This window comes from Ptychodera flava, chromosome 5 (assembly GCF_041260155.1).
Source record: "Ptychodera flava strain L36383 chromosome 5, AS_Pfla_20210202, whole genome shotgun sequence".
In the NCBI taxonomy this organism is placed as follows: Eukaryota; Metazoa; Hemichordata; class Enteropneusta; family Ptychoderidae; genus Ptychodera; species Ptychodera flava.
Window position 1 is genome coordinate 40031429 of NC_091932.1, and position 22957 is coordinate 40054385.

The 22957-nt window shown below is 34.1% G+C and overlaps 2 protein-coding genes across 7 annotated transcripts in view; both read right to left on the bottom strand.

Moving 5' to 3' along the window:
• Window positions 1-509: 509 nt before the first annotated feature.
• Window positions 510-10978, bottom strand: LOC139133916 (adenosine 5'-monophosphoramidase HINT3-like). The gene is made up of 5 exons (XM_070700699.1): window positions 10695-10978; window positions 8531-8648; window positions 7416-7482; window positions 6856-6982; window positions 510-5118 (listed from the first exon to the last, which is right to left on the bottom strand). Exons 1-5 carry the CDS (start codon window positions 10839-10841, stop codon window positions 4924-4926), a joined length of 654 nt encoding a protein of 217 aa, XP_070556800.1. The 5' UTR covers window positions 10842-10978; the 3' UTR covers window positions 510-4923.
• Window positions 10979-12924: 1946 nt separating this feature from the next.
• LOC139133918 (uncharacterized) overlaps window positions 12925-22957 on the bottom strand; it is a 44520-nt gene continuing 34487 nt past the window's right edge. For all 6 annotated transcript variants that reach the window (XM_070700706.1, XM_070700704.1, XM_070700702.1 and 3 more), the window contains 3 exons: window positions 22796-22956; window positions 17666-17932; window positions 12925-16867 (listed from right to left, as the gene is read on the bottom strand). In XM_070700706.1, coding sequence (XP_070556807.1) covers window positions 16566-16867; window positions 17666-17932; window positions 22796-22956 — 730 coding nt within the window. In that variant the 3' untranslated portion in view covers window positions 12925-16565. The remainder of the gene's footprint in view (window positions 16868-17665; window positions 17933-22795; window position 22957) is intronic.

The window sequence follows — 22957 nt, forward strand, 5'->3', positions numbered from 1 at the left end:
ATTTTTGGCATAAACACACAATTTTGAAAGGTAATTAGGTAAGCAGTTCATAACATGCAGAAAATTTCGCTCGTTAGTTATATAATATCCTTGATTATTTCCATGTATGAGTGCCCATTCAAGAATCAAAGCAGGAACTTTTTTTTCACTTCAAAAGCATTTTTCACATTTCTACAAATGTGAAATTCTGCTAGCATGCAGGTATTTTTTAAGTACATTGTACAAAAATTAGTAAACAAAGATTTGTAGGCAAAAAGCTATGCTGTAAGCCCTATTCAAATACTATATACTTTTTTCCATTAAAAATCTCCAAAACCTAAACATGTGGAGGTGCACGCAAGCAACGAATTTAATACTTTGGCCAGACAGTAGTGCCAAAGTCAGGTAATTGATTGAAGTAAAACAAAAGATGATATTATCTGCACTTGAGGGCGCTATATAAAGTACGACTGTCATGTCCTTCTACTGTGTCCATGTCGTCATTTGAACTGCAACACTCTGGTCTCATATACAATACATGGCAAACTTTTTATTCAGTATTGGAGATTATTCAGTTGCAACTTATGTAGATTTAAATAATAAACAGATTTTGAATAAACCTTGATACATAGTCCTGAATATTTATGTAACATATTTTGATGTGTATATGCAGAATAATAATCCTAATTATTCAAGAAAAAAGTGTTATATATTTGGGAGTTATAAATCCCATAAAATACAGTAAATACCAAATAGTATTGCTTCACATCACGTGAAAGTTTGATCTTTGCTGAAAAATCCAACGAGACTGAAACAATATCAATTAAAACTTTCAAAAGAATGTGACATTTATCTTTGGCAATGATTGCACAAGAATTTAAATCACATCAGAAATTCAGAAATTATATTTCTACACATTTGGTCTAACCTCATCAATGAGCTTGTAATTCTATAAACTAGAAAATGTTTGTGTATTTCCTTAAAGCTCTCTCCATACAAAGATAATTCTAATTCTTAAAAACAAAAATTAAATAATGGAAATCAAAGTTATTCAGTAAAAAGAAAAAGCACATACATCAGGAATCAATAAATTTTACTTGTTAAAAGAATTTGATTCCAAATTTGCTGCATCAAATAAACACAATATTCATTCTTTTCTCAAATATTTGAAGAAGAAGAAGAGGTATCTATTTTTAGCAAAACTCATCTCTCATCAGAAAAATGAGAAGCTCTGTATTGTGCAATAAATACTGGCAAATGCAGGGCCGTAGACGGCATGGGGTGTGGCATGGGGTGTGTGTGTGTGTGTGTGTGTGTGTGTGTGTGTGTGTGTGTGTGTGTGTGTGTGTGTGTGTGTGTGTATCTGTGTGTGTGCGTGCATGTGTGCATGTGTGTGAGCCTCTGTGGGTGGGAGGGGTGTTATCTTCCTCCCTAGAATTTCCATGCTGTCAATATGTAAATTTATGTAAATTACCCAAATCATCACTAAGCTAGGTTCTGCCCCCTTGGCAATCTGCTCAGGCTACAGCCCTGCAATAAGAACAGCTATAGATTTCTTGTACTTTGTAAGTGGGAAAGTCAAATTCCAAGCCAAAGCGCCTAATAATATAATACTACAGAATAGTTTGAATAAATACTTGCAAAGAAAATTCAATGACGATAGTTACGCATTTACTTGTTTCACTTCAATTTCACAGAAACTACATAGCTAGTCCTTTACCATTTGATAATAAGATTTCCCTTGAGGAAAATAATTATCAGCGATGAAATGGTAATAAGTGAACACACAAAGTAAAAATATTGCTACACTCTAAGCATTTGAATTTATCAATCAATAATGATAAAAAGAACTGAAAAAGAATTGTCAAAAATCATTTCTGAGTGTTCACTCAAACATATTAAGAAATTCAGATTATATGTGTTACAAGAGTGAGATTGGTGGTATTTTGCAATGAAGGAGTTCATATCATGGCAACGGGACTGCAACCTGGCAACAAGAAAAGGTGTTAGTGGCAGAACTTATTAAAACAGAGCAACTGAGCATCAAAGGTTCTTACCATAGCAACAACACCTCAACTTAGCAACCAGAAAGCAGGCTGGCAACAACAGGACTTGTTAAGACAGCGTAATTAAACAAAATAGCTCCTTAATATAATGATAATAAAACTAGGGAAAAGAGAGTCTTCTTAGTAAACAAAGATGTTTTATACACACAATATTTCACCTTGTATGAAAAATGCTATTTATCCCATAATACTTTGTCATCTTGAGTTTCACAACAGTTCAAAAATCAGAAGAATTAGCATAAAATATGTTTTATTACCATTCTGAAAATTATGCAGTTTTATCATGCCAGCATTAAGCTATCAAATTTATGTGAATTTCAAAACTAATGAGATAGAATAGCTATTCTGTCATTTGGAAAGTCAACCAAGAGAGATTAATACTCTAAGAATAAGACGTTTAATAGACAAGTTGTGATGGGAAATGAGTATGCGGAATGGACTACACAAGTGAGTGTTACTATGGATAACATCATGATACATTTTACACATTTGAATTGTATCATAATATTGGATACATTGTATCTGAATTCCTTGCCACCAGCAATGACCTACAAGTCCCATGATAGGAGCTGCAGATTTGACTTGCAGTGCTATAGGAAAAACCATTGTGGTACCAAAGTAGTGTCAGTATGTGCTATGGTGACAACCCAGGATCATGGTAAGGGATCATGGTAATAAAAAGACATGCATAGTAAACAAAACTCACGTTTGCTCTGAAGTCCAATCCCCTTAATGGAAATTTGCATGTGTGAAAGTGATGTATGATATTCATATCTGGATTTTTGCAAAAAGTAATGCACTGCTAAAATAGATAGTTGGTCGAAGATTAAACTTGTAACAGACTTTTGTGTGACAAACACTTTAAGGTAGAATGCACTTAGGGAACAGATATTCAGACTCTCAAACTTTTACAATTCTTTTCTGATAAACCACTTGTGGGGGTTCATTGTAAAGCTCTTGGTTTAAGAAAACTTTTTAACAGCTAGTTTTTTGAAATTCAAAAATTTTATTTTTTCCCCATAGAGTTAACACAGGGATGGCAGCCATTTTGAATTTCAAATATCGGTAAATCCTGAGTTATTAGTTTCTCTAGTTCCAAAATTTGCATTGTGACCCCCGATTTTTATTCTTTATTTGAAAGAGAATGGTTAAAAGATTCCTTATGGAAAGTTTGAGCAAAAGTTTAAGTCTTTAACTTTTGAGGTGCATACTACCTTAACACTCAATCTGAACAGTGACTGAGTATCACCCATGGCATGACCTTAGCATGTAGTTGGTGATACATATATTCACTACCATACTTTCAAATGGTATGGGGGAGAGGAGATGAGCAAGTGGATACGCCAAGAATGACAGATGACTGAGAAATAAAAGTTTTCTATTAAAGTCAAGAAGCTGAAAAGGTCAAAAGTCAGGTTGTCAATTGAAGCTGATGAACTCAGGACTAATAAAGGTGAAAGCATTGAGTGAATGAAGGAAAATAAATCATTTTTCAGAACTGAACAAGATTATAAATTGAATTCAAATTTGATATTAACTTGTTTAATACTGTACTCTAAAATCTAACTTTTCATGTATTCAGCTACATGAATATGTAATGCCATTAAGAATAAATTTATCAAATTCTTAGGTAATATTAATATTAAAACAGTTCTGTGGGATTATAATTGGTATCTGGTTACACTTGTTATCACTACAATCATAATATTTAAACTCCCTTTCAAAGTCTTATCAGGAAAAGAGCTGACAAGGTGACATGTTATGGTATCCGAAAATACGACAGGTTTTGGCCATCATGTTTAGAAACTTGTCCCAGAGTTCACCGACAATTAATGTGAAAGGCCTGCAATACTTACAAGCCATACCTAGAACTTGCAATCACCATGCAGTGCCTGTGAACTGAGCTATAGGTGGTAAAGTAACAAACTGTATGAAACCAAGGAAACAGTCATCTGATACATTATTGATTAAAGATTGGTATAGGTAATGTTGGGTTACAAAATTGTTCACTCAAAGCTAAATTCTGCTGTTAGTGGGACAAAGTCACGCTTCTTTGAGCTTTGTTCTTGAATTTTGTTTGATGTGAAAAGTTTGACAACTTGAAGCATGCTGAAATACTGGTCAAGTGTGCACAACCTCATCTCTGCTTGCAGCCAGACAAGATTAAAAATTAAGCTAAACATTCTATGATCCCATGATGATCCCTACTGTAAAATCAAGCTCCATGTGCAACTTTTACCATGCATGGCTGAATGTATACATAGTTACCTAAACTTTGGACATTGTACAAGCTTTTATAATAAGATCTTGATTGGCGGTGCTTTCATTTAGGTAAGGATAGCGGTTTTCACATACATTGTGGCTATGTTTACATGTCAGAGTAAACCATAGCAGAATGGCAGAGGTTCATTTTAATATTTCTGGAGATGACAAAGAAAATCATCTATTTGCATTAAGCAGAGAGGTATTTTTGACACTTTGGGGGTTATGTATCATTAGTGTTTGTACACTATGAGTTTATGAATGCTAGCATGTATTCTTTTTATATTAAAAAATATTTTAAAAGAGTGCCTTTGTCCCTTTAACTAGCACAGTAGCCAATATTTGAAATGGGAAATTATGTGTCCCTTACAAAGCAATAAACAAAATGACAGCTTTAAAGTTTCACGTATGCGTTACAAATCATTGACCTTCATTGAAGGTGGGAAACAAAACAATTTAACAAAATTGTCTCTAGAGGGCGGTATAATATTTCCTGTTGCTTGTGGGTAGTTCTATTTTAATGTACCAGTATTTGTTCGGAGGAAAACTTTTAGAAATTACTGGAAAATACTGTAAAATACTTCAAGTCTGAATAACTCTTTCCAGTTTCAAGCTATCAAACTGCTGAGCCTTGTTTCTGGGTGTTAGCTGATGGTGATGTCGCAAGTTGGTTTTGTCCTCTGTTCTCTGTCTGTGTATCTGCTTTCTGTGTCTCATCTTTCCGCTGTCGTTTGTACCAATCACCGTTGTGTTCTTTCTCATTCCAAAATTTACTTGGCTTTTCACTCAAATTCTTCAACAAGGTTTCCACCTGTTGATTGTAAGGAGAAAGACAGGAGAACTAAGTTGGTCCATGGATATGGCAGTTGGGTTTACACACACTAAATTCAGTAAACTGCTTGTCTCTGCCGAAACACTGTGCTTAGTAACATTCAATTCATGTGAGTGTTTCTGTTTGAAAAGCATGGTGAACCTGTAGTCAAATCTTTGAGTCTGGGCAGAATAGTATGTTAAGGCCAAGAAAAATAAAAATTTGTTTCCCATCCTAGAAATACTGCAAAAATAATGCAGTGATGCGGTTTTTTTATTCTTCAATCAACAAGAACGCACAAAAAACATGAAAACAGCATAGGAATGCACAGAGAGATAAATACACAGCAGTGTTGTTTTAGTATTTTTGTATACACTGTAGCAACATTTCTCCAGTTTGACTTTTAGTGCAGCGATGCACAGTTTTTACAGCTTAATATAACAGTAACATATGTGTACAGTTCTGAATGGAATGTTAGTGTCAGTTATTTTGTTTACAGTTCTGTTTTATACAGCACTGTTATGCACTCTTGTTGTGTATTTTTGCGTTTTTTTTCATTTATTTCCTCATGAGCAGATAAAAATAGTTGATGTGGTGGGTCTGAATTGAGAAATTTCTAAATTCAATGATACTGCCATATAATCAAGAAATGAAATTGTCTTCTATTCTATGATTCACAAAATAACAGTATCCTGTACTTGGCCAAACACAGTCTCCTGTGTCCTGCAATGACAAAATATCCTGTGTCAAGACAATGAAAGTGTCCTGTACATGGGCAATGACAGTGTCCCATACTTGAGCAATGACAGTGTCCCATACTTGGGCAATGACAGTGTCCCATACTTGAGCAATGACAATGCCCTGTAGTTGGGTAATGACAGAGTCCTTTGTCTTGTCAATGACAATGTCTTCTACCCAGGCAATTACAGTGTCGTCTGTCCAGGCAATGATAGGGTCTTGTTTCTGACAGTGACCAGAGTTCTGTATTTTAAGGCAACGAAGTAAAAGTGTCCTGTATATTTAGGCAATGGCCTTGTCCTATAGTATATTATAGCTTTGTCAATACCAATGAATTTTGTGACATCATACCCTAATATTATTCCTGATAATGTACATATTCATCCAGCACTGTGGCCTAAAATGTTTTCTACATAGATCTACAAAATTACTTGCATTGCCAAAACTGTAAAACAGTAGCTATAACTTTTCACAATTTTTCACTATTTTATTTTTAATGTCAACGACAGTTTCTTGCTCTACTCCCGAGAACATAAATGAGATACACAGTATTCAGCTTGTCAACTCAGCCTGTACATGTGTTCACTACATTGTTATTGTTGACACGTGAATTCTGGTCCGGACGAAAATTCAGAAGTACACTATTACTTTACATTCATACTCACTGTATAGACACTGTGTTGGCAGGCAAAATGGTTGGTGTTTTAACATGCTTTTAGGGAGTAGAACAAGAACTTGCAATTGACATACAAGACAAAAATAGTGAAAAAATGATCAAAAATTTATTTCAACTGGGCCTTTAACACAATAGTATAAACATATCAACAAATAATGTCAATAATAATAAAGTTTTTATGTGGCAAATATTAAAATCTAAATTACTCCATATTGGTATTAATCAACAAATGTTGGTACATATCTCTGAGTAACAGAGAATGGAAGATAAGAAATGTGACACTATGGCTGGTATTACATGTAAATTGTGGAGACTATACATACCGTGAGAAACCAATAAGAATCTGGTCTGAAAAGAAGTCTTCCAAAGAAACCAATTTTACTTGCTGGAGATATTGCATGAAGATGTAAATGATCAACACTAACCATCGGTGAAAGATGGAAACCATACCTGAAATAATAGAATAATAAGATAAATCTTTCCAGAAAAAAACTCAGAATCAAGAAAAAGAAACCATCACTTTATTTCCTACCTTAGTATTTATTGCAGTAATACCAATAGAAACATTGGCAATTAAAATTGTTTTTGCCAATTTTTTCAAGTCCATGGCTCCAAAAAGCTGTGCATCAGTAATGTCTTGGAATAATTTTACTCATTTCTAAAACTCCGTATGGGCACATTTGGTGCATGGTTTGTGATCTGTGGTAACGCTTAAAGGATCTCTGGACATTACTGATTTTAGGGAAGTCATACAAATGACTGGGAAACCAGATAAATCCTGAAAATATGAAGGGAGAATCCCTTATACCACTCTTAAAAAACACTGTGCATCATATAAAACATAAAAATAGATTCATAGAGAATATTTCTGGTTTGTACTCACCTTACATCATTTACATCAGCTTCATGCTTTGCCAGGCAAATTTTAGCAACATCAATCATGTTCTCAACTGTTGAAAAAGTAAAATAAATGTTTTAAGATCAATATCATATCAGCTATGATGCAAGTTTATGATGCAAGTCATGCGTAATTAGTCTAGATTGGCTTACAATAATTGTAAGATTTCTTACAAAAGAAGACATTTGATTGGCTTACAATAATTGTAAGATTTCTTACAAAAGAAGACATTTGATTGGCTCACAATAATTGTAAGATTTCTTACCAAAGAAGGCATTTGATTGGCTTACAGCAATTGTAAGATTTCTTACAAAAGAAGGCATTTGATTGGCTTCCAATGTCAGGTTTCTTACAAAAGAAGGCATTTGATTGGTGGAAAGTTTGGACATCCTATAGAAGGTTAAGGTATAAAAGCACATATAGCCTTAGCCTAGATTATAATACAGCTCTACTTACTAAGTCAAAGTCTAAACGCACTGTTCCCATTTTTTAAACAATTTTATCTTCTTCACTTTCACTTCGTCATTATTTCAATGCGCAATGGTTACTGAACTTTAGAACTAGAAAATTAAGATGATAGACCTCCCAAGGTCCCACTTTTGCAAATTGCTCAAATCATAGGAATAGTAGATGTTAGATGATACACAACACACACATCACTCGATGTCAATGTTCAGACAATACTGTTAGCAGACACAATAGATAGAGTACTTTGTTTTGATTGTATTCAGTATCTGCATTCCAACTACGTTTGTGCTGTTGACAGTATGAATTGCTTTGAATTTTTGTGATGTTACTAGCATTGGTCAATTACTTAATCATGAAGCAATGTGTGTCAGTTGCATTGACCAATGACTTCATCATGAAATGATGGTTGTTATTAGCATTGATCAATGACTTAATGAAATGATGGGTGTCATTAGTATTGATCAATGACTCGGAATGATGGATGTAATTAGCATTGATCGATGACTTAATAATGAAATGATGGATGTCATTAGTATTGATCAATTCCAATTCTGGAAACATGACCTTTAACCTCTGACCACACGAGTTTACATCCCAGATTCATCAGTAAGATTGATGGATGAGGTACTTACTCATTGGTATATCATCATAACCCAATGACTTGGTATTCTTGATGTGTTGTTTCGGTATGACAAGATAATGTTCTTTGGCAGCCGGACTGATGTCACGAAATACTACATAACTGCTATCCTGAAAAGAGGGCAGTCATCATAATTCAGCAACTGATTGCATCTCATCAACACCATTGCAAGCCAGTTGGTTTTAGCACATGTACAGAAACCTATATTACAAAAAAATCTTTTATTTAGTAAGTAAAAAAAACTGGATATACTAAGCACCAACAAGCACCGACAAAAACTGACAAGATCTCTGATTTGTTGCTAGATCACTATTATATGTTATTGTTCAGTTTATTGCATTCTTCGATAATACAGTTGTGTGATAAAGTAGGCCTCAAACCAAATCCCTTGTTACATTAAGATGTGAAACCACAAAAGATAGTGGTTATAGATACCCTTCCAGGAAAAATCAAACGATCCCATACAAGATGGCGGGTAGGGTTTCCTTGTTTGCCACATGGTTACTAGTAAATGTGTTTGCCGTCATGTCGCCCTGTTTTTTCGTTACCGTTTGGTCAATTGTGTTCATATTCACCAAAATAGTAGAAAATGACGTTATAAAGCCCAATCATAGAAAAAAGGGGTTTTCATCCAACTTGCCGGTCACTTGACGGTCCTTGTCGGTTCTTGTTGGTGCTTGTCGGTGTTTAGGCGGACCCCAAAAAAAATTTGCTAAAGATAATATTTAAATCTTGTGTATTTAGTTTACTGCAAGTGCAAGTGTTCAAGTGAGGAGAATATGCCACCATGCATGTTTGGCTGATTGCATGCATTGAAAAATTGTTTTTAAGAAATCTATCCTTAGGCAGAGTTGAGAGAGGGATTTTTGTGATAAACATTTATTCCTTAGGTCTATGACAGGTGCATAATGTTAACATGGATACCAACATATTTTTGTACTCTTTATTCAATAAATCATTGGGTTTTGACAGAATCAATGCGGTGTATTGCCTTGTGGATCTCTAACGTAATGGCACAAGCCGATGACATCATCATCATCAAACAGGAAGTGTTCATTTGACATTTTAGTTTCACTAACTCAAAACCTAGACATAATAACCAAATCAGGTTTCACACTGTGCTGATTGAATTGTCTAGATGAATTATCAGTTTAAATTCCCCTTTGTTAAGACAATGCCATCTTTACTCCCAATGAATCCTGCTTAAACCTACCCAGCTACTGTTAGCCTAGTCACTAGTTAACACATCATGGTGCCTCATACCTAAGCATTACCAACACATTTCATCTGCTAACCGTTGCCAGTAGATTTGAACAATAAGTAACAAACCAATTCTAGTCCCTTTGGACTGCTATCCAATCAATTCTAACACATGAAGCCACTAAATTCAAGATAAAATGACACACTAATAATTGTTCTTATTGTTATTTGTATATGTACTTTAATTTGGGTTACAGCTGATACTAACTGTTTTGTTGCAAAGGAATATCTATATATTTATTATAGACTATACTTTTTTCAGTTTCTGATATAATAACACACATTAATTCCAGTACAAAGTCATTATATCTGTTACTCAAGTGCCATGCATTCCATATACAGCACTGCAATTTCCTACAAGGACATCTGTATATATATATATATATATATATATATATATATATATATATATATATATATATATATATATATATATATATATTTCTCTTTTTTTCCCCTCCATCTTTATCCTCCAGGAATATGGCTGAATCCCCAATGCACTGTATACTATCCATTTTCGGAAGATAATTCCTTCATGGATATGACATAAAATCATGACATTACGCAGCCATTTCTATGATACTTGATCGAGTGAAGATCAAGAACATCACTTAATGACATTTTGTGTGACAAAGTTCGAATACCGCCAACTCTGCTGACTATAGCTGTACGAAAGTCACAGGTAAACTTGCTGACCCGATGCATGACCTTTGGTACCGATAATAGAGTCAGCAACAGGACGTATACAAGTCACTACATCGTCACTATAGACGCCTGTGACGTGATAAGTACCGTACCACACGGGACACCTATTACGGCACAAAATTTCCGAGTTAATTCAACGAAGTTTGACTTCTAACATCCTATCAGGAAGTTACGCTGATGAAATGCCTTACCTTGTACAAAACATCTGCCCTTGCGTCGTTCCTGAACGCAATATTACAGAAAACACATTTGTCGATTAGTTTCTCCTGTTCTTTCTGTTTCTTTTCCCACTCAGCTTTTTCTTCATCTGTCATGAAATAGCCCCCTTTGGATGCCATTCTTTGCTTCCAGTTGACAAATTCGCCTGCGGTTTTTTCAAATGCTTGCCAGACGGGGCCTCTTGCAGTGTATACAGGGTTGGAAGTCGCTTGTATATGCCTGAGTCAATAATAATGTTGGGATTTCCCTACTCCCTAAGCGCATTAAAAGATGCAATGGAAGAAGACCCCCTAACTCTTTTTAAAAGTGCGCTTGCACATTAGGGCCTCAACTCACTAACCGAGGGTCCTGTGCAACTGCACACCAATAAGCTTGACTGAAACTCATTACAGACACTACATATTGCAATCTGGTAAAAACATATTGCTTAATAAGCTATTAATATATCTGCTTCATCAAAGGCTAGCTTCCTTGAATGACATCACAGTCACCATACGGTCCTCTTATCTTCCTTTCTGTGATGGTGCGGATATTGAACTCTAGTTTACAACATGGATGGATATCCATACCAAACTAGTCATCATATCCTTTTCGGAACACTGGAGTGAAACTGGTATATTAACAGATCAGGTATAGTGATAAGTTGATAAATAATCGTCAATGATAGACTCAAAAAAGTTTGCTGTGATGAAATATAGCACATCCTGTCTTCAAATTGCAGTATCAAAATTCTTCCCAATTATCTTATAATAACTTGAATCTTTTTGTTTTTAGATTCCGTGTGCACTTTGTAACACTATTTTTGGTTCCTGACAGTTTATTCATTTTTAATGTTTGTTTTATATTTGCCCTATTTCAGTCAAAAAAGCATTTGTTGTGCAGATTAGGCCTCAGTAAGTAAATTCTTTGTGCTATCTCAAAATTCAAAAAAGGAAGGCAGGGAAGCAGTAAAAAAATAAATGAAAAATTTCACAAATAAATATGCCATTATTTGACAGTTTTCTCATACAACCAGCACATTCCTGCAACATAATCTTCTATAGGATACCATGTTGATTGACCACATGGTTGAATTGTCGGAATATGTAACTGTTGTAATAAAATATTTTGTGACAATGTAAAAGTTGTGGCTTTGTGTTGCACCAGGATATCATCAATGATGGAAAATCCTGCAGGAAATGTTTTTGTTTTTTTTCTCTGATAAACTCAGAAAAACCAAAAAAGAGTGGATGTGAAACAATGAATTTATTAGGCAGACCTTATAATGGTTTCACATCTTCATAGAGGAGAAAGTGGACTCCTGACATTGGTAATTTTTCATAATGTAAGTCTTATTATATTTACTATGGTCTCTGTGAAGATGCTAACTTTAACTTCCAATGGGTTACTTTTTAAAAGGCATGAACACATGCAACTAGCACACCAGTTTGCCCCAAAACCCCTTTGAACAAGTCAAAAATCATGATTGATAACATATGGGCGGAACCATGGTGGTGGAGGGCTTAAAAACCAGGGAATTGCAATAAAAAATATTTCATAAACATAGCACCGAGCAATGTTTAATAAACATAGATGCAATACTAGTTTTTGTATGGCTTCCCTAGATATGTGTTATCTAAGTAAATATTTGGAAGCACTATTGGGGAGCTTTTAAAAGAAATAGATGGGTATCATTTAAAGCTAATTTGTCTGTGATGACATTCTGGCCACAAAAAAGAATCAATCTAAAACCTCGCAGAGTCCACATTCTCCTCTGATATGAACACTAGAAAATGCATTTTTTTTAGAAATGCAGTTTTTGACCGAATAGTTGAGAAATTTTTTATTCTGTATAGAAATAGTTCACTGTTCAAGGATGGCTGAATTTCCATGTCATGTCACTGCACCTATACAGTTTACTACAAATTTAGACTGCCAACTGTCCCTACATCCATATCATTCTTGATTTCATTATTCTGGCAGACAAAATCTAGAGTCCTAGCCACAGTCCATTACATCATGGACAGAGATTGAGCCACATGTACATACCACTTGAGGGAGTATTTGCCTACAATATCATGCATATTGAATATGAAGACCAGACACAGTATTTGTTTAACATGTCTACACAAGCTATGAAGGTTTGAGGGATTGTTGACAGTCTACCAGGAATTACACTAACTATTGGACTAACTCGGCACAAAAACACAGACAATAAGATGATTGTGTGATTAGTTGCAAGTTTATTCAGTAAAAAACATTCCCTTTACAAAGTGTCAGTGTTTGAAAATAAACTACAAAGTAACCCCGTTCACATGTACGGATTTATGTACAAACAAATTTGGACTTTAATGTCTTCATACAACTGCAAGAGCTTCTAATTTCAATCTCTGTTACAAATACATTGTTTGAATTATTACCATGAATGATAAAATATATTGCAATACTGCTGAAAATGATAATGTACATGTCGGAAACTAGCTGCTTTTGATTTGATTTGTACTTTCATCTGAAAGAAAGTTAGAATTACTTGACACAAATCTTAAACAACACTGTCATCTTTGGTCTGACTGAATATCCTGATCTGCAGATATCACATGATTTCATTGTCCAATCATTTCTTTGTCAGCAGTTTGAGCATCATTGTGAGCATCGTTGTTTCAATTTCAATTTGAAATTTTCATAACTTGAATTTAAACATAGTCCATTATTACAGAGTTACAATTGGGACAAAATGCATGGCCAGTCAGGTAGATTTGCATAGAGATATAACCTGTAATACTTCCGATTTCCTCATCGGATCAATCAGCAATACATTTGCTTTGTATTGAACTCCACTGAAATCTCATACAATACATTTTAAAAGGGCTATCATAAACTTTTCTGATGTTTGCATTCAAAGTTGTATTTCACCCTCAATTCTTTTATAAAAATCTTTCTTAAAAATTTCAACACAACTCTACCACAAGTAATCTCCCATTGATAAACAAAAATCTGATACAAATTAATTTCATGTTACCAAATTTGACTTTCACTGGCAATAATTTACTTCATTTATAACCATTTCTTGCACTATCCATGGACATGATTGGCTACCCTAATTGCTACTACCTCTACAATGTTTACTTCAGCACATATACATCTGTATACCATGATTTCTTACATTCAACTACACCTATTCCACTAGTCAAATTGATATGTCCACTTCAAACATACCCTCCAAATAAATCTGTTTTAATTCTCTGCATCAATTTTTGAACAGTCAGCGATTGGTATTCACATCCATTGAGTCTACATTACATCATATCATTTGTTACATAGTTTGTAAATCTGAACAAGGTTACACTACTTATCATATCATACATACTTTTAGAAAGTTTTCTTTGGCAAATCAAGACTTTGTGATACAAAATTTCAAAATGTTATAAAATTGTAACAAATGAGTTAACTTGTGACTTTCTAGATTTGCATATTTGCAGATTAGAAGTATAGTATTTGCCATCAGGTATATCATTGTTGTTTTTATTACATTTACATAAATTTGTTATTTTCCGAAAACCTTCAACTTTTTACTTTCATAATTTGCATATATGCAAATACTCAAAACATTTTCCTGCGCTTTTCTCATCCATGGATTTCAATGAAATCTCAAATTATACAAAACTTTTGCCAATTTTTAAAGTCATCAATTAAGCTGCGATAAGAATGCTTTGTACTATATGTACAACCTTTTCTACACAGAATATTGTAATCTATGCAACAACCATGAAAAATCTTGACATCAGGCACGTTCTATGATCTAAGTTGTGATACCAAGAAAAGAGGCGATACAACACTATTTCTGTGAAAACATCAAATTCGGATTAAAGTTGAAAAAATATAATAGTCCACTCATTGTTAGGTATTTCAGTTTGAACCGTAGTAGTACACAGGAAGAAACTGAAGGATATTAATCATGAAAGTTTCACTGCATGACTTCGGCCATTTCACTGAAATACTGCTCACATATTCAGTTGAAATATTTTGGTAGTTGATGAAAGAGAATTGGTAGAAGACGAGCATAGCAGTAGTAAATTGCTGGTGAACAAATACCACTTTGATAGGCTCCTTCTCGAAATGGGTATGAGATTTTAAAATATCTCAGAATATACAACTACCAAATTTCCTGGAAGACCTTTTTTTGTTGGAGTTGTTACAATTTCACATGACATGAATAATATTGCTACAAAGCAATTCAACATTGTAACAAATATTTCATTTTTTGTTAATTTGATTCTACAATCCTGGATTATCAAGATAATCTGATTGGTGCAAATTATTGTAAACTCATGCTGTGTGCTGATACATATGTTTATGATTTTATCACACTGACTGACAATGAGGGTTTCAGTTCCTCTGGGTTATTTCGCAAAAAAATTATACTTTGAATTATACACATAGAAAAAATTCTCTCAAACAAATATCAAACAATTTTAACACATCAAAAGTTACATTTTATAAGTACAGATATCTCTTAAGTAACTCAAAATATGGTAACGTTGTCTAACAAAGGTCTCCTCTGCACAACTCCAAATATGGTTACATTTTCTAACAAATCTCTCTTCAGCACAACTCCAAATGGTTGGGTTGTCTAACAAATGGCTCTTCAGCACAATTCCAAATATGGTTACACTGTCTAACAAATGTCTCTTCAGCACAATTCCAAATATGGTTACGTTGTCTAACAAATGTCTTTTCACAACAACTCCAAATATGGTTACATTTTCTAACAAGTCTCTTCAGCATGACTCCAAATGGTTACGTTGTCTAACAAATGGCTCTTCAGCACAATTCCAAATATGGTTACATTGTCTAATAAATGTCTCTTCAGCACAATTCCAAATATGGTTACGTTGTCTAACAAAATGTCTTTTCACAACAACTCCAAATATGGTTATGTTTTCTCCTTCAGGGGCACACACAACTTTTATTTGCAACATGGTACAATACCCTCTGATTTGGTAAAGTTTCAATTTCAATGGCAGGCTGATCATTCTCTTTCCTTTCTTTGCTTATCTTCTCAAAGATATTTTTTGAATCTTTCATGATAAATTTCAGGTTCATCAAGATATTAAAACTTTCCTTGATTTTCCCGACAATGTTATCACTGAAGCACACAAGTGTTACAATACTATTGTAACATAATTTGTCAGGGTTTATTATTTTAATATTCGAAAATATTTCAACAAACCCAGCTGCGACGTGTCAGTTTCTGATTACTTTGAGTCTGCATAAATTCATACATGTATAACTTTCCATTTTCAAAGCCTTGTTATTGACTTGCCACACTTCACCAGCCATTACATTCCTGCCCTTTGCTGTCAGCACTAGAAGTAACACTCTTGGCATTTTATCATTTCATTACTTAATCGCATTCTAATGAAAAGATAAACAATGTATAACAATAATATAGAAGTTCAGATATATACTCCGTCAAAGGTTGCTAGTCTTCTATGAACTGACCACCGTCTGAGAACTTACAGACTCTGCCAAAACACACTAAATTTCATATCATGGCACAAGAATCACAACACAGTCACACACTACATTTGCAGGAAAAGCTTTCCAACATCTCCATGAAAAGAAAATATTTGAAAGTTTAATCAAATGAATAAACAAACACATAAAGAATAAATTTAAATAATGACTCACTCCTATATTGAAGATTCTCACTCGACATTCTGAAATTTTGACAGTTTTGCACCAAGTCATACAAATTTTGAGTTTCCCTCACGTTTTACTCATGAAGTTGAAGGCATTATTTCCTTTTTTGTTTTCCTTTAATAATTTTTCAATGTTTTATTATTTTTAATTTGTTGATTTCTTTAGCCATCATCAGTTTCTGTCTTACATTCAACAGTTTTAATATCAGTAGCATTTTCTGTGTCACTACAATTGTCCTTCTCAACATTTGTTTCTTTTGTTTCTATGGTAACTGTTTCTTTCTCTTCATTGTCAGTGTCTTCATCATTGCTTTGGTCATGCTTTTCTAAATCCATGACAACACTTTTGTCATCATCATCATCATCTCCATCAATTTGTACACTTTTCAATGCTTCATCAACAACTTCATCCAACATGAGTCTCGTCATGGCGACGGTTTCCATCTTTTCAGCTGTATCTACTCCTGTACACAAACAAACGAACAAAAAAACTGAGTATTTCAAAACATATCTAATGTAATGCTAGGTAAAATAATCTCATATGAAAAGCATCTGACAATATTTCAAACTATACATAACCTGATGATCATGATTTTAACCCTGAACACAGGTATGGGCTGTGTATCTTAGGATATCTTTAGGTGGCTCCTCTCTACAAAACATGTAACTACTGAAAGGCCATTCTTCTACAAATCCATGGCTGTATAGGTTTTTGCCACTTCATTTATAAATGATCTCTTCCACTTAATTTTGCACATACCATGTGCAGACTGCAGTTATCTTTTGGATTCATGAAGTGCCCAGGACACTTCACACGGAATAATTTACATTATTTTACCAATGCATTATTTTCATTTCAAATCCTAATAGTTTCCAGTGTCAGTGTACAAGTGTAGTAAACTCTTTCCTTTGAATATGACCGGGTAAAAATACTTTTTTCAGATTTTATGGACTCAGCATAATTGACTGCCACATCGGTACGTCCTGGGTGATGGCATGGTAACTGAGTTTTTTGTAACATTTACGAATGTAATTCCAACAACCTTACCAATCCAGCTTTATCAATCATAAACCCTTCCACTTTCTGATTTGTTCAAATCGTGACCAACATTTTAAACTGATTTTTACAGACTTATATGCGATAAAATGTCGTGAAGATTATAAACACTACCATTTTTGTATGAAATCTGGCATGTAGACCTCCTTTCTGGTTTGAAATCAATTTTGCAAGTGTGATGTAAAACTGACAAAGACTTAAATACCTGCTTTAAAAAACACTTCTTCAGCTCTGTAATAGTATCCATCTTCTAGTTTCGGCTTGTTTATGGAGCACAGCTGAAGACCCTTCACAACTTGACTGCCAAAGTAATCCCCATTAAAGTTACGGTAATATTCTGACTTGATGCGACGTACACCTTTCCTACGCAGACTTGGCGCACGGGATAATTTCATCACGGTAAGATGAGGTTTAAATCCTCTTTCTCCGGTAGATACTATGTTATATTGGTTGTATACCTTCTCAACGGTTTCTATAGTCAAAATATGAAATTTAAATTGTAAGTAGCGAGGAAAGTGAATTCAGGTGTACGATCAAAGATTGATAGAGTTTTGTGATTAAGACTTCTGTAAAATCTGGGAAAATTGTTGAATAAACATTAATACTCTCAATTACTTGGACTTTTAGTGTAACCTAAGTAAAGCATGAGGTAATATTCTCCTTTACTTTTCAAGTGTCCTCAAATGCAAAGTTTGTATTCCTGATTTCTCTATTTATTAAGCTCTGAATTTGCCTGTCTTGCTGACCACGCAAAGTTTACTTCAAACAATTATCCAATAATTTAAGGGCTAGGTAATGCTAACTTTTGATGATTTTTGTCATTATTTTTATTTTGTATATCAATTGCAAGTTCTTATCCAACTCAAAGAATGTTGAAACACCCACTATTTAGCTTGTCAACTTAGCGTCTATATGTGTAAAATGCATTGTTATTGTTTACATTTGAATTCTAGTCTGGACCAGAATTCACTTATCAACAATAACAAATTTACAAATGCACAGGCTGAGTTGACAAGCTGAATATCAACATGCTTTGGGGAGTAGAACAAGAAATTATGGTTGGCATTAAAAACAAAAATAGAAAAAATAGTGACAATGTCACTGGTCGCTCCCATATAGTTATCAAAACAAGCTAAAATCAAGCTAAAAGATTTTTTTATCACAAATAGAAACAATTCCCCCAATAAAATAAAATTATGCAAATTTCACCAGAATTTGATCAAATCTTACTGACGTCACCCGTAAAAAACCTCTACACTAAGTTTCAACTCAATCGGACGTGTGGTTTCAGAGTTAAAAAAAAAATTTTGATCAAAAATGAAAAAAATAGCCAAAAAATGCAAATATGCAAAGTTCACCACGATTTGCCCAGATTTGGGAAAGGTCACTCCTATGCACTTCCATACCAAGTTTCAAATCAATCAGACTTGTGGTTTCAGAGAAGAAGATTTTTTGACCAAAAATGGGAGAAAATTACAAAAAAATTCATGAAAAATAGCAAGTCCAAGATACTGACCCAAGATGTGCACAATCATTTCAGGTCAGCCCAAAGTACTTACATGCTAATTTTTCATCTAATCTGCTCAGTGGCTATTGAGATTTTCAATAAAATGTAAACTAGTAAACATATATACATATGGCTATAAGAGCTAACAAGCGACCCAATGGTCGACAGAGCTCTGCTGTGTTATGTAGAGAGCAACTTTTTGTGACATATGTATTGATGAAGAAGGTTGAGATCTTTGATAGCTCATTTCAGGATGCCTGACCTAAAATGGCAAAATTAGCTGCAAAAATACAAAATTGATGATTTCATCATAATTATGTATAAAAATGTATACCAAATATCAAAGCTATCACATGAGTAACTTTTGAGAAACAAATATTTTGACCAAAAACGGCAAAAACTGACCCAAAAATACAAAAATTGAAGATTTCATCAAATTCACTATATCACACTAAGAGAACCCCCAGGAACCTGTATACCAAATATCAAAGGCATCAGACAAGTAGTTTTTGAGAAACACATTTTTTGACCAAAAATGGCAAAAATTGCACCAAAAATACAAAATTGCAGATTTCATCATATATTCCGTATATCATATTCAGTTTATCTGTAGGAACCTGTATACCAAATATCAAAGCTGTCAGACGAGCGGTTTTGATGAAATAAATTTTTGACCAAAAATGACAAAAAAATTCCTTAAAAATACAGATTTGCTTATTTCATTACAATTTAAACAAATCCAAGTTGGGTTATCCCTAGGGACCTGTATACCAAATATCAAAGCTGTCAGACAAGCGCTTTTGATGAAATAAATTTTTGACCAAAAATGACAAAAAAATTCCTTAAAAATACAGATTTGCTTATTTCATTACAATTTAAACAAATCCAAGTTGGGTTATCCCTAGGGACCTGTATACCAAATATCAAAGCTGTCAGACAAGCGCTTTTGATGAAATAAATTTTTGACCAAAATGACAAAAAAATTCCTTAAAAATACAGATTTGCTTATTTCATTACAATTTGAACAAATCCAAGTTGGGTTATTCCTAGGGACCTGTATACCAAATATCAAAGCTGTCAGACAAGCGCTTTTGATGAAATAAATTTTTGACCAAAAATGACAAAAAAATTCCTTAAAAATACAGATTTGCTTATTTCATTACAATTTAAACAAATCCAAGTTGGGTTATCCCTAGGGACCTGTATACCAAATATCAAAGCTGTCAGACAAGCGCTTTTGATGAAATAAATTTTTGACCAAAAATGACAAAAAAATTCCTTAAAAATACAGATTTGCTTATTTCATCACAATTTGAACAAATCCAAGTTGGATTATCCCTAGAGACCTGTATACCAAATATCAAAGCTGTCTGACCAGCGGTGAGATTTTTACCAAAAACGCCTTTTTTGGCACTAATTTGCATATTTTTGGCAATGACAACTTCATTTGAACAAAATCTCATCTACAGCCCATCATCCATGTACACACCAAATATCAAGATGAAATATGCAGCGTGTTTGGAGTTTTTGATGTTGACGGACGGACAGACATACAGACATACAGACATACAGACATACATACATACATACAGACATTTCCCTAGCCTATAAGAATAGCTTCCATTGCCATATATACATATGGCTATGGGAGCTAAAAATAATCATCACATGTCAGCACTGGCCCTTTAACCTATACAATTTATGTGACACCTAACTGGATGCGTGCTTCATAAGAGATCAGACTGAGTGGTCTTTATCAGTGCAACTTACATTGCATTGTATGATGCAGTGAGAGAAAAGTACATTACTATAGCAGTTCAATAAATTTCAAGTCCAAAGTGGGAAACATGGTCTGACAAGACCATGACTGCATACCTCTTGACTGACTGAAAACAACCCTTCCACGACAAGACCTTCCAGAAATGTGAATTGAAAAACATTAACCGAAGTTGTCAACAAAATAAAAAGAGAACACCATAACCTATCTTTCTTTTTTCAAAAACCACGTCATAATTTGTAAAATGTTTGACTTATTCTAAGTAAACGTGATGCTATTTCTGCTTCTACAATCTTCTGAGAAAGATTTCTACATCAGCCGAACTGGCAGTCTTTAGATGCATTAAAAGCCACAGGGCAACACTCTTGGAGTGTTTATACTCACAAATAAAATCACTGCTGAGGAATTTTGGACAAAATCCAATTTCTGAAGACAATGTTGGCGAAGATGTTGTTCGGCAATATCTAGATCAGATATCACCAAAATAAATTTTTCCTTGGTATAAATTACATTCCAGTATCACATAATAGATGTGGTCTCATGTTACTTGCCATAGCAGATGGTGACAGAGGTCAGAGGTCATGCTGTGTGTTTTGCATATGGAATCATACATCTTCACTGAAGAACGGCTGCACTTGTTCACCAATGTTAAACAGACTATGGAATGTGTCATGCGTGATGAACTGAATTAATAGCACAGAGACCGTTGGTCTTTTCCATCCATAGAAGGATCTTGGCAATGTTTAAATATAGAGCACTGAAATTAATAGCAAGTTTGGTTTATTTTCAGTCCTAATGAGGCCAAACGACGGCTAGAAATGTACAGGTATTTCAAGATATGGTTGACTTAATGTTAAGGTCATAGGTGACTGACATGTTATGTTGATATACAGCACTAATAATAGTCCTTCCTTCGCACTGAGGGATCTCATTACACTTTAGATTATGTTTTATACTGAGTTCATTTGAAAGGATGGTCAGTTTTCTATATCAAAGGACATTGCTGCTCTTGTATTTGTAGAACGTTCAGTGTTTTAAAAATCTTGATTGGTCTTTTGACCCAAAATGAATTAGACACTGACATCTGAAGCCAGGTGCATGTGTCATGTCTGGGGACAAAAGTTGTACCTTGGGAAGTTTAAGAATTCCACAAGTCCTAGTTATATCAATATAAAATAAATTGCAATTGATGTCAAATTACTTTTTTGAATTGATATTTCACTTACAAACTGGAATTTCGAGTACTGATACCTCAGCAGTCATTTTTAAAATCATTTTTAGATGGAAGTCATTTCTTCAAAAAATAATTCATGGCCTTTACCCAGTTCAATGACTTAAGCAAGGTGTTCACTGGAAAATAAACATTGGTAAACAGGCCTTTCTCTTCTGCTACCATTTAGAATTACAGTAAGTCAACAGATAAAATAAAAGTAATGACAAATGTTACCAAGAAAATTGGACATCATGATTTTCACTGTCATAACAATAGTTGCCGTTATTTCTCAGACAGCCTGAGAAAATGAATTTCAGAAGACACTTCACGGAAACAAGTGAATTTCATGATGTCATACAGGAAAATACGCACACATAAACATTTCATTACTTGTGTACAAATCTTCAGTACTGGGAAGTGACAATAATGAAATGACAAACTCATAACTCATATTTCTAAACATGTTTTGTATATGACAAAATATAAAATGATAAATCAATAACGGATTTTAAAAATGTGACATGTTGTGATGCATATTTCATGGCATTTAATTTTGTACAGGACTGGTAACAAATAGCTGACTAATAAAACAACATTTCATTACACAATCTTTTGCAAATGAATAATTATTAAATGAGTAACAAAGACATGACTAACACACAGCATGTGGAGGGGTCGCAGTCAGGAAAATTGTAACAACTTTATAGCTCAGTTATTGAACCACTCTTTTTTTAAGTTTAGGGAATTGGCCGAGCGGTTTTGACTATGGCAACTTCGCTAGGTAGCTGGGTGCCGTACTTTGTGAGTTTGAACCGGATCAAAAATCTACTGAACATACCTGCTATTTCATAGAGTACATTGACATGGTCACCTTCCTGTATTCTGGCAAACATGACTTGGTTGTTGAAGTGACCAAGACCACTGAATGGAATTTCAAGAGCCTCATCTTCAAACTGTGATGCTAACAATGCATGACAAGTACGTAGTGCGTCCTTTGCTC

Excerpts from the sequence above, each read along its gene's own strand:
- LOC139133916 (XM_070700699.1), bottom strand. The coding sequence starts at position 10,841 with ATGGCATCCAAAGGGGGCTATTTCATGACAGATGAAGAAAAAGCTGAG. Across the intron at positions 8,649-10,694 it reads GGGCAGATGTTTTGTACAAG|GATAGCAGTTATGTAGTATT; the intron begins GTAAGGCATTTC and ends CCCTCTTTTCAG. Across the intron at positions 5,119-6,855 it reads ATTCTTATTGGTTTCTCACG|GTGGAAACCTTGTTGAAGAA; the intron begins GTATGTATAGTC and ends TACAATCAACAG.